The sequence below is a fragment of the Panthera uncia genome, chromosome C2 (assembly GCF_023721935.1).
Source record: "Panthera uncia isolate 11264 chromosome C2, Puncia_PCG_1.0, whole genome shotgun sequence".
NCBI classification, from domain to species: Eukaryota; Metazoa; Chordata; class Mammalia; order Carnivora; family Felidae; genus Panthera; species Panthera uncia.
The window spans coordinates 3,277,686-3,289,737 of record NC_064810.1 but is presented as its reverse complement, the minus strand read 5'-3'; the positions used below and the strand labels follow the sequence as shown (position 1 = coordinate 3,289,737).

The 12,052-nt window shown below is 51.1% G+C and overlaps 1 protein-coding gene across 6 annotated transcripts in view; it reads left to right on the top strand.

Moving 5' to 3' along the window:
* Positions 1-3,703: 3,703 nt before the first annotated feature.
* The window catches only part of SLC37A1 (solute carrier family 37 member 1), a 77,005-nt gene continuing 68,656 nt past the window's right edge, over positions 3,704-12,052 (top strand). For 3 of the 6 annotated variants that reach the window (XM_049627812.1, XM_049627813.1, XM_049627810.1), the window contains exons 1-3: positions 3,746-3,834; positions 5,413-5,561; positions 7,127-7,188. In XM_049627812.1, the coding sequence (XP_049483769.1) occupies positions 5,490-5,561; positions 7,127-7,188 (134 nt within the window). In that variant the 5' untranslated portion in view covers positions 3,746-3,834; positions 5,413-5,489. Of the gene's footprint in view, positions 3,835-5,412; positions 5,562-7,126; positions 7,189-12,052 lie in introns of all 6 variants that reach the window. The other 3 variants (XM_049627811.1, XM_049627814.1, XM_049627817.1) reach the window with 3 other exon arrangements.

Here is a 12,052-nt window from a genome sequence, read left to right as displayed (position 1 = left end):
CCACCCTGAACATGGGTGCAGTCCCCTTTATACCTGAAGGAGGAAAGGACTTCAGCTCCATGTATGATCTACCCACCTGTCATCCATCCATCCATCCATCTACCTATCATCCATCCACCTAGCTACCACCCATCCATCTAGCGATCGGCCCCCACAGCACCTAGAAAGGTGTTTTTCCCACAGCCGGTGCTCAGCCAAGCCAGTGAAATCAGTCCACCTGAGCCTTTAGATGCCTGGTGAGATGGAACTCTGGTCGAGGTCTTTCTTCATCAGTTGCACTTCACAGAATCTCTATCTTGTGGTGTGAATAGAGAAAAACCACCCAAATGAGAACAAGCAAAGACTACTTATTCAGAGCTTGCTACAGCAAGGGACTCAGCCACCATCATTTGCATTTTGGCAGAGATTCACAGGCAGGCAGAGGATTTGGCAAAGCTGACAGTGGAGAACAGGGAGGCTCCAGGTGTGCCCCGTCAGGGGCTGTTGGCCCGGGAAGCTGTAGGCGGCTAACTAGAAGTGGTGATGAGGGAGCACAAGGCAAGCTGACACCTCACAAATACCCCCCACCCCCGGGTGGGATTGTGTAACATTCCTCGGGCACTCCTGGCTGCCCAAGAACAAAGGAAAGCGGAAAACAAATGGTTAACTGGTAGAGATCATCGTCCCGCACGACCTGAGTCTCCATCTATTTACAAATATCTTAGTAAATTACAAGAAAAAGGCAATCTTATCAATAGCTAATCTCCAGAAACCTAAAGACTCCATTTCCTGGAGCCCCAACATCACCCCCTCCATTAGTGGGGAACAAAGGCAAGAAGGGAATGGCAGGTAAGATTAATTTCCTTCTAACCTGCAGCCCATTGACAACCACTTGAGGCCAGCAGAATCCGACGTCTCTCCAGGAACTCCCTGCTGTCTTGATGCTAATGCCTTGCTAGAGGGAAAAACAACCTTAGCTTGACAATAGCTAGGCCTCCATATCCTAGGAGTCTTCTTTAGCATATGAAAATCCTTCTGGGAACTTCCCCTTGACTTTACCTCCCTCAATTCCCAAGTATATAACCAGTCTCTTCTCAGGGTCTGGGGCAGCTCTTCCTTTCTTGGGTCCTGTCCCCATGTTTTAACAAAATCACCTTTTTTGCACCAAAGACATCTTCAAGAATTCTTTCTTGGCCGTCAGCTCTGGACCCCACCATCACCCCCAAACCTCATCAGTGGGACATCCCTAAATGGTTGGTTATTAATGCAAATTGGACTCCCTCTGGTTGGTCCTAAGCTGGAAGTAGGGAAAATGGTCAGGAATCGCTCAGTTATTAATCAAGTCCCGGCCAATTGTTACAGAAGTTATGGTTTGCTGCTAGACCGATTGGTAGAGACGGAGGACAGACTTCCGACAAGCCTGACTTACAGCACACTGGCTTTTTGGGCTGGTTTCTATAAATAATGGGCTGGTTTCCTGGGCTGTAGCTTGTGCATCGGAGTTCTATTTTTCTATACGACTTGGCCATCATACATTTGTGTATCTGATTTCTAATGTGTTTTTGCAAATTATACAAATAACTGTGACATCTTAAATCTAGATACCCTTGCTTTTTGAGATTTAGTACCTTCAGCAATAACAATAGCCCAATAGTTTTATTTCTTTAAACCCATTTAAGTACTCAAAAAAAAAAAAAAATGACCTAAATGGGGAGAGGGGGGAGACCGGTCCTAAAGTCATCATTGTCCAGTGGAAACATTACTCATCTAGAGCCAGAATGCCCAAGTTCCAATTCTGGGTCCCCATGGCTTTGGTGACCTCAGGCAGTTCAGCTGTCCCTGAGGTTCAGATTCCTATTTTGTAAACTGAGGAGAATATGCCCTTCTAATCTCAAAGAGCCGCCATGGGGACCAAAGATAATATTTTATTAACGTATTGTCATTTATTATGATAGCTACATCATGTTAACAACAAAAATATTACCAAGAAATCACACATCCTTCATAGAAAATTCCCCACACACCCACCCCAAGGCGTGTTGTTTGTTGTTGCTGTCAGAGTAGGGGAGGAGTGGCTGAGGAAACAGAGTTTGATCTTGCCCGACAGCCTGGTGGATGCCACATCCAAGAAGGGAAACATCCACAGATCTCCCAGGTCACACACACTTTGCCGGCCTTTCCCTCAGAAACAGTGACAGAATGGAAGATGGCGATCTTAACCAAATCTCAGGCCCAAACACATCATTTACTGAACAAAGAAACAATTTACGAGCAGATTAACACAGAAGACCCTACAATTAACATTATTTGTTAGTTGCAAAGAAAAAAAGGTGTAAAGAAAAGTCAGGTGTTTGGGATAAAGATGATTAAGATCTACTTTATGCTTGACGGTTGCCACACTGACTACAATTGTGTCTTTTTATAATAAAATGTCAACAATATTTTAATGTTAGAAATCTGTGATGATAATACTAACGGAAATAAATTTTTGCTTTTATGCATGTGAAACTGTCGGAAACTCAACTTTCAGATTTGCTCTAACAATGACAGTAACTACGGTTTGCTAAGTTCCAACTTGTGCTGGCAGTGTTCTGTTGTTGTTTTTAATTTTGTTTAATGTTTATTTATTTTTGAGGGGGGGAAGGGCAGAGAGGGGGAGACACAAAATGCGAAGCAGGCTGCAGGTTCCCAGCTGTCGGCACAGAGCCGGATGTGGGCCTCAGACTCAGGAACCACGAGATCGTGACCCCAGCAAAGTCAGACACTTAACCCGCTGAGCCACCCAGGCGCCCCTGGGCTGGTGGTGTTTTAAGAGTTTTATATGAATTATCTTATTAAATCCTTGCTGCCATTCCCCCACCATACAGAGAGGTAAAGTCGTTGCTTGTGATCATAGAGCCAGCGGGATTCAAAGCTCATACCCCTACTGCCTCCCAGATCTCTGATTTAAAGGAGTAACTATGGTTTTTGAGGAGTGGCCTTAACCATCTACCAAGCAGAGAACCACTGGCTCGATACGCTTTAGACTGGAAAAACACAGCAAGTGGCATAAACAAACCCTGTTCTGGATCACATCGTTAGTAAGGAGCTGGGTGTCTGGCCATAGCACTGGTGAACCCTAAAATTTACAACTTATGTCCCACGCACAGGAGTCAGAGTTCCCCCTCCCCCCATCTTTCGATCTACAGTAATTTCACTACACGGCAGGTTTAGCAAGTGTCCAAATAAAGCAATACCGGGTGACAGCAGGGCCGCCTCCCCAGCCTCCCACAGCAACACGGGACCTGATCCAAACTCCTCCTTCCAGAAGAGTTCCCTGGCTCAGATCAGGCTCTCTCCCTCGCAGGAGACCTGGGGAGTCCCGGGAAGACTTCATCGGGCCAAGCCGGTTCCTGGCAGCTTGACCCCTAACTCCCAGGTGACCCCGAAGTGCCCGGTGATCACAAGAGCAGCGCCCTCAAACTCCGAAGGCCTTCAAAATACTCGCTTCACTCATCCTTTGCCTTTCCTTGGGGGAACGAGGGGCAAAAAGGTGAGGCCATCACCAGGAGGGGAAAAAAGGAAGAAATCCTCCTCTACTCCTCCAAAACCTTTTCAGGGAGGCCCTTCCCATAATTCCCCCGCAAGGGTCTCCCGTCGCGCCGCAGCCGGCCCTCCCCGCCACCCGCCACCAGGCGTTTCCCATCATCCCCCCGGGAGCTCTTCCCATCATCCCCCACGAGGGATTTCCCATCCACCCCCGCGGCGAGCTTGCGCAGAGGCGGCGCTCCGTGAAGCCGGGCGGGCGCGGCCGGCGGGGCCTCGGGTGAGTGCGGACGGGGCGCGCCCACAGGTCCGCCCAGCTCCCTTTCTCGGGTAGGAAATCCTCTTCTGCCCCTTCCCCCCGTGTGGGTGACGGAGGCCACCTCTCTACCCACCTGCCCTCCTCCAAAACAAAGAACGAGAGCACAGGGGCCCCGACTGGAGCGGGTGCCCCGAGCCCCTCTCGTGGGGGTGCTCCCGAGCAGGGGGAGAGGGCTCTTTGGAAGGCCTCCTGGGCGTCTGTTACCCAACCGTGCACACCTTTCGGACCCACTTCTGAGCGGAGGGCTGGAGGCCTGGCGGTTGCCATGGCAACTGGGGGAGTCCCCCGAGCCGTCCCTTCTGAGCTCTTCAGGACCCTGCATGGGAAGCCCCAAGAACTGAGGACGGTGGGAGGCATGCCGGCAGGCCTGTTTTGTTGTGTTGCCTTTGCGGCAGCCGCTCAGAGAATCAGCAACAAAATGAACTCAGACCCATCTCAGTTATGGAAACGTCAGGCTGTGTGTCAAAATTGCTTATATTCTTGGAAACGTATGCATGTGTTACAGGTATTCCCACATATGACCATACATGTACAGATATAGGTACGTAGATACAGATATGTGGGTATACAGATGTAGATGTATAGCTATTTTAAAAACGGGAGTTGCGGGGGCGCCTGGGTGGCTCAGTCGGTTAAGCATCTGACTCGCTCAGGTCATGACCTTGTGGTTTGTGCGTTCAAGCCCCGTATCCCACCCAGAGCCTGGATCCCACTTTGGATTCTGTTCCTCCCCCACTCGCATTCTGTCTCGTTGTCTCTCAAAAATAAATAAAGAATAAAAAAACATTTTAAAATAGGAATTGCAACTTTTTTTTTTTTTTAGAAGGCGGGGGAAGGGCAGAGAGAGAGAGGAAGAGACAGAATCCTAAGCAGGTTCCACGCTGTCAGTGTGGAGCCTGACACAGGGGTCGATCTCACAAACTGTGAAATCATGACCTCAGCCAAAGTCGAGTCATTTAACCAGTTAAGCTACCCAGCCCCGCCTCCAACAGATAGATATTTTAAAAACAGGAATTGCAACTTCTTTTTTTAAAAAATAAAAGATTTTAGGGACGCCTGGGTAGCTCAGTTGGTTAAGCCTCAGACTTTGGCTCAGGTCATGATCTCGCAGTTCGTAGGTTCAAGCTCCGCGTCAAGCTCTGTGCTGACGGCTCAGAGCCTGGAGCTTGTTTAGGATTCTGTATCTCCCTCTCTCTCTGCCCCTCGCCTGCTGGCGCTCTCTCTTTGTCTCTGTCTCAAAAATAAATAAACATTAAAAAAAATAAAAGTAAAAGACTTTTAATGACATTTAGTGGATAGGAGTCAGATGCAGGGTTGGAACCCTAGCTCTGTTTACTTCTTTCTGGTCAGTTTGTCCATGTTTAAAATGGAGATCTAGCTAACTGCCCTCTTAGGGCCGTTGCCATGCCTGAATAAAATGTTTCTGATGAGCTCAGCCCAGTGGGGAGTGCTTAGTAAATGCAAGCTATTATTAATAAGTATTCTGTGTTAACCGTGTAGTAAACTAAGCACCTTCTATGGGTAGGTCTTTGGTGAACTTTTGACTCCAATTTATCTTAATTATCTTCAATTGTCGTTTCTTCCTAAAGAGGGACCAAACTGCCAAGGTGTCAGCCAGGTAATTGTGAGGATCAGAGGTTAGGCTGTGATGAAGAGATTTCACTGAATGCTCGTATTCGTTAGTGCTAATACACCTGACGGCAGGAAGAGACTGCAGTTTCTGGAAACATATAGACATGTAGGTTCTCTTTTTAACATTTATTTCTTTATTTTGAGAGAGAGAGCGCGCGTGAGCAGGAGAGGGGCGGGGGGGGGGGGGGGGGGGGGAGGACAATCCCAAGCAGGCTCTGTGCTATCAGCGCAGAGCCCAAGGTGGGGCTCCACTTCAGGAGCCATGAGATCATGACCTGAGCCGAAACTGAGAATCAGACACCTAACTGTGAGCCGCCCAGGCTGCCCTTGACTTGTAGATTCTTAAGCACAAGTGGCTCTTTGAACAGTTTGAAGTCACGCCTCTCTCCTGCAGACGGCAGTCAGCAAAGAAGAAACAGACACACCTGCCTGAGTTATGTGCTTTAATGAGGGATGTTGAGAATCGTGTCATCCAGAGACAAAAACAAATTCCTGAGCACCCAGGAAGCGAAACCATTCAGTAACGTGCATGGGGGGGGGGGGGGGGGGGGGGGGGGGGAGGTTAGTGGAGTCAGCCGGGGTGGAGGCGAGGTGTCTGGAAATTGTGCAGACTGGCCTTGTCTGCTGGACAGCAACTCGGGAAGAGCTGCGGCTCCTCTGTGCTCTGCTCTCACCACCCAGCACATAGTAAGGGTTCAGTCAACACAAGCTGATCAAACTGAATGTTAGGTATCATTTTGCAACAGCACTGGAAGTTACGCAACATTGGAAAAGGGAAAGAAAAGGAAGGTACATCCAGTTTTTATTCTTTTTTTCTTCTGCTTTATGATCTGGGTTTTTTACCCCTCTTAAATCAGGTTTGATTTCCCAGGGGCCCTCTCAATACATTAGTTAAGTAATTGTAGCAGTGTGTGTGTGTGTGTGTGTGTGTGCGGGGCCCCTGGGTTGGATATTAGGGGGCTCTGAGGAAAGGAGGAAAATGTGCAGACGATTTAGGACAAATTCAACATTAATCCATGCTATGAAAAAAAAATTAGCAAAACTCTGATGCTTCGTGGCTTCATCTTGGACCCCTATTCTAAAAAAGATGTCACTCCTCTGTCCTAGTGGATATGTAAGATTGGTCCTACTCTGCCGTCACAGATGACGTTGGTGTGGCCAGTGATGGTGGAGGGAGAGCTCAAGGGACAAAGGGCTGCACCCTGCAGGACTTAGGATGCATCAGGCTCTCTGAGCAAGGTGCAGGGAGGAGCCTGCGAGCTGAGTGACTTCTGCCGCGACGAGGCTTGTCCTGCCCAACTTGCAGAAAGGTCATGAGAACCAAAGATAATGAGGATGAGATGCTCTGGAAACGCCCCGTGCTGTAGAAATGGAACGTGTATATTTCGCTCGGGCTTTTAAATCACTGACCACGTACTCTTCGCTCCGTCCGGAAGAATCCGGAAGAATAACGTGTTCCCACATGCCAGCGATGTAGCAAAGTGATGCAGTGGTCACCCTGAACCCACTCCCCCGAATGAAGAAATGTATCCGTGTGAATATCTGCATGCATAGGTCTCTGTCCACACCTCACATCCACCTGTGTGGGATTTGGTTGTGTGCGGGTTGAGGGTTCACCGACCAGAGGGAGGAACATGGAGACTAAATGCGCACTACCGTGTTGCCTCCTAGAATGGCCGGCCCCGCCCCGCTCTCCAGCCCGGCGACTGCTGCCCGCGGAACCCGTGCCTACTGTAAGTCATGTCTCTCCTTTGCTAATTTGATGGGCAAAAGGGCATCTCATGGTGCTTTTACTTTGTATTTCCCGGAGTGTTCGCGAGGACAAGCACTTTTCCGCCAAAGGCTTATTCTTCTCCTACATGAGCTACTGTTAATTTTTTAGATCATTTTTCTCCAGGACGCCCTCCTAGATCAGCGTATGCTGTTCTCTCTTTCTGAAACGCGATTCCCGGTTCTCATGTTTCTCTTCACCTTGAATACCCTACCCAGACGCAGCCTCCTGGGGGGCTGCTTTCCTACCTGCTTCGAGCCCCTGGGTCCCCCTCCCTTCTGTTGCGTTCCTGCCACAGTCGGATTGACTGGTGCCTCCAGGTCTGCCTCCCTAAGTGCTCCCAGGGCCTTGACCCCCATAGTCTAGCACAGAGCCTGACACAAGGTCAAGGCTCAAATTATTAAAAATTACTAAGTGTTTTTTGCAAAGTGGGTAAAATGCAGTGAAGTATAAAGAAGAAAGGAGAGACGACCAGGAACCTCGCCTCCCAGGTCCGGCCGTTCCTGGCATTTTGGCGTGAATCCTTCCAGGCTTTTTAAATGCACAGATATTTGTACTTGATTGGAATGCTTTCATTTCTCACTTGCCATTACCATGTACCTTCTATGGCACACGTGTCAGAGCTTCTTCAGAAGTGTCTTACATTTTTTTTTAATGTTTATTTTTGAGAGAGACAGAGACAGAATGCGAGTGGGTTAGGGGCAGAGAGAGAGAGGGAGACACAGAATCCGAAGCAGGCTCCAGGCTCCGAGCTGTCAGCACAGAGCCCGACACGGGACTCGAACTCACGAACCGTGAGATCATGACCTGAGCCGAAGTCGGACACTCAACCGACTGAGCCACCCAGGCGCCCCACTTCAGAAGTGTTTTAAATGACCAAACAATGTTTTGCCTTGAGGATATGTCAAAATTATCTTCATTCAATCAAGGTTTGATAAAAGAATGAGTGGAAATGTTTAATACAAGTTTGAAGGAGGTATAGAGCGTTCCTTAAGGAGATTGTACTCCTTTACGTTTTTAAAGAAATACCTTTTCAGCTGTCTTTTCTGGGCACCCCCTTCAGTCCCTACTCTGGGGCGACCATCAAAAGTGCTTCCTCGGCTCTGGGTGCGAGCCTCGCCTCTGCTTCGGGCCCCGGTATACCTGCGTGTAACTGTGTCCGTCTCTCCCTCCCGGGCCTGGTCTTTAATGATCCAGCTGCTAGGAGAAGCCTCTAAAAGGCTGGGGGCCAAGCACAGTAAGTAGTCAGGAGAGCTGCGGGATCGTTTCCCTCCCCCTCCACAAAGAGGAGAGCCACAGAGGGTTGAAACACCACGTGAGCACTACAACTTGGCACTGAAATCCTGGCTGGGACCCCCTGTGGGCCACCCCGGGGGTCCTGGTCGCCACCCGCGCCACTGCCACCGTTTCTGGCAAAAGGGGCAGGTTCTCAGTGCGGGGACCCTAGAAGTTTCCCCACCGAAACGGGATGGAAATGTAAAATCCCACGTCTACTAAGCAAAGTCAGTTGGGCGAAGACGACTTCATCTCACCAGTGTGCTCCTTTGATTGGCTCCGTAGAATGTTCAGAATCCTGTTTGATTCACAGAAGTTGGGCTATCAACAAAATGCATGATTGTTTTTTCTAAAACACTTTTTAAATTTTTTTAAGTTAAAACTAGAAAATGTGTAACCTGTTTAAGGATCTTTGGGGGGATTTGGGGGTTTCGTGGCTTGAGGTTCTCTGTCGTTTCATGCCAGCTAGATGGTGAGCGCCCTGTCCTTTCCCTCTGTGTAACAGGGACAGTGTCTTACACAGAGAAGTGCTCAGTGACCCTGCCTTAGAGGAGGAAACACTGAGGTATAAACACGTTCGGGAACATTCCACGGTGGCACATCCAGTAAGTGCTGATCGGCCCAGCGGCGATCGCGAGGAGCACGCTTGCGGGAGGAAGGTGGGCGCGGGCAGCCAGGCCACTCTTTGGTACCCGGCCACTGATGTGGCACACTGCACGTCCCCTCACAGATGCGCCCGTGTCTGCCAGCAGGGGGATGGCTGTGAAGGAACACATAGGCGCCCCGTAGCACATTTGGCTTTAAAACCTCTATTAGCCCTATGCCCCCGAGCCGAACCTTAACACGACTTACATTAAAGATCGGGGGCAGGAAATCAAATTCCATTTTTATTTTATTTTAATTTAAACATTTTTTAGGATTCTTTATTTATTTCAAGAGAGACAGAGACGGTGTGATTCGGGAGGGGCAGAGAGCGAATCCCAAGCAGGCTCCGTACCGTCAGCGCAGAGCCCAGCGTGGGGCTCAGACGTACGAAACCGTGAGATCTTGACCTGAGCTGAAACCAAGAGTCGGACGCTTAACCGACCGAGCCACCCAGGTGCCCCGAACTCCATTTTTAGAAGAAACTGGCAAATCCACAAAATAAGCTGCGGAGAGGGACTTTGTAGTTCCCTCTTACCCAGCGCCCAGCGTGTGTCCGGGAACCGTCACGCATTCATGCCGATGGGCCGTGTTTGCCAGTATTTACGGCGGAGCCACTGCACGCTTGTGACCAGTCAGCATCAGGGGTTCAGCCAGGGTCCCCTGTGTGCCAGGCTTGATTCTAGGTGCTAAGGATTCACGGTGGACAAACAGGTAAAAAAAAAATCTCTGCCCAGGTGCCATCCTAACACGTGACCTCCTTCGCCCTCACGTCGGCCCCAGGGAACCATGGGTGAGAGCTGGCGCTCGGGAGGGTAAGGTGATGTTCCCAGGGTGCCCCTCCAGTAAGGACGGGCCACCGCCGTCCATTGTGTTCGTTAGCAACAACACGGATAATTGAGCAGAGATCACCTCGCTCGCCGCTGAGCGCCCCAGAGCTGCCAGAATTCTGAGTTTTTGATGAGTGGAGATAAAATGAAGCTTCTCCTCTCCGAGTTAAGTGAGCCCCGCTGATTTTACCTCTCTAATAATGGTTAATGCTTGGATGCTTTCTAAGCCTGAGGCATTTCCTCAAGCTCCGAAGCCCAGAATCGCCAGAGCTGTCTCCGGGGAGGCCTTCTCTGGGAATGTCTGCCTCTGCTCCTTCCCTGGAGCGTCCTGGCCTCGCCTCCCAGTTCCGATTCTGCAGACACTGAGCTCTCGGACAGGAGGTCCTTGTTTTAAGCCTTACTTCTCATGGCAACCCCAGCCCCCGAGCACAGGGCTTATTTCACACACAGTAGGGTCTCATTCTTCGGTTCTTTGTCATGAAAGACAGAACCTCCCAGTAGGTGGAGCGACTCCTCCCTGCAAATTGGGGGGGGGGGGGTGTGTGACAAAAGCTGACCCCTCAGGTTGGATCTGCCCACCCTCGTCCTCTCTCGGGGTCACTCGGGTCACAGACACGCTCACTCCATCACGCATCACGCGCACAGATTGGCACCAATAGAAATTCGTGATCTCGTTATTTTCTGTCTCTCGGCACCTGCTGCCCTCCCCCAGCATTTGCTGCCCTTCCGCTAAATCCTCTGGATTGTCCCCAAACACCAGAGGCCACCTCCTCCCTCTTCACTTTCAGCCCCCGACTTCACCTTCTGCAAGAAGGGAGAGCAGATAACTCTCACCTCCGCCTTCCCGCCCACAAAATGATCTCTGTCTCCATCTGTCCCCATCCCGGGGCTCATTCCTCCGCGCGTGTTTTGGATTCCTCGTCTTTCTGCCTCTGGAGGGCCCTGTCCTTTAAGCTGACAGCCCCCTGTCCTGTGCGCACCGACTCCCACTCCCTCTGGTGGCTTCTGTAGGACGGGCGTCTCCTGAGAGAAGTGGCTGGTTCCGGGTCCGGGGCAGACGTGTGAGGTGAGCCCAGAACGTGTTGTCACACTAGAAAGCAAGGACGCTATCGGGGGACCAGGTCATGGCGGAAGGAGTCAGGAGCCAACGAGAAGAGGCCGGAATGGGTGAATGAGGGGGGCGAGGGCAGCGGGTCAGAGCACAGCCAGGCGCCGGCCACCGTGCGCGTAACAAAAGGGCAAAACAAAGCGGGAAGAAACTGTTTGGTGACGTGGGGAAGAACGCTAGAAGACCTACATCTTATTTTGCAAACTGGCCACCAAGGAGTTCCGCATTTATTCCTCCTTGCCTGTATGCACCGCGCCTCAGAGCTAAATAATTGGTGAGGGGAGGCCCGTCCTTGTAGACACGTGCTGCCAACAGGAAGACGTCACGGGGTGAGGACCTCACAGTTTCACTGCTCCTGCGATTCTCACCCCCGGTGAGTAACCAGCTCGGGCCGGGGACATCTGCTGTCGTGCTTGCTGTGCTCCTCGCTGCCCGAATCTGCCCCCGCCTCGAGGCCTCGCCACCCAGCTCAGGAAGGGCAGGGAGCAAAAACGACATGTTGGACCACATCGTGAAGACGGAGTCTGCACCGCACGGTGTGGGACGCTGCGGGACAGACGGCGCGGACTCTGCGACCAGAGCGCGGGGCAGAGGCAGAGGTGCAGGGCAAACCTCCAGATGGGGAGACCTGGGGGACACATCAGGACAAGGCGCGTGTGGACTGTTTGGAACCCCATTTAAAAACAGACACGATAGCGGGGTGCCTGCCGGGGTGGCTCAGTCAGTTAAGCGTTGACTCTGCATTTAGGCTCGGGTCGTGATATCACGGTTCCTGGGTTCAAGCCCCGCGTTGGACTGCACTGGCAGCATGGAGCCTGCTTGGGATTCTCCCTCTCCCTCTCTCTGCTCCTCCCTTGCTCGCTCTCTCCCTCTCTCTCCCTCTGTCTCCCTCTGTCTCCCTCTGTCTCCCTCCGTCTCCCTCCGTCTCCCTCCCTCTCCCTCCCTCTCCCTCCCTCTCCCTCCCTCTCCCT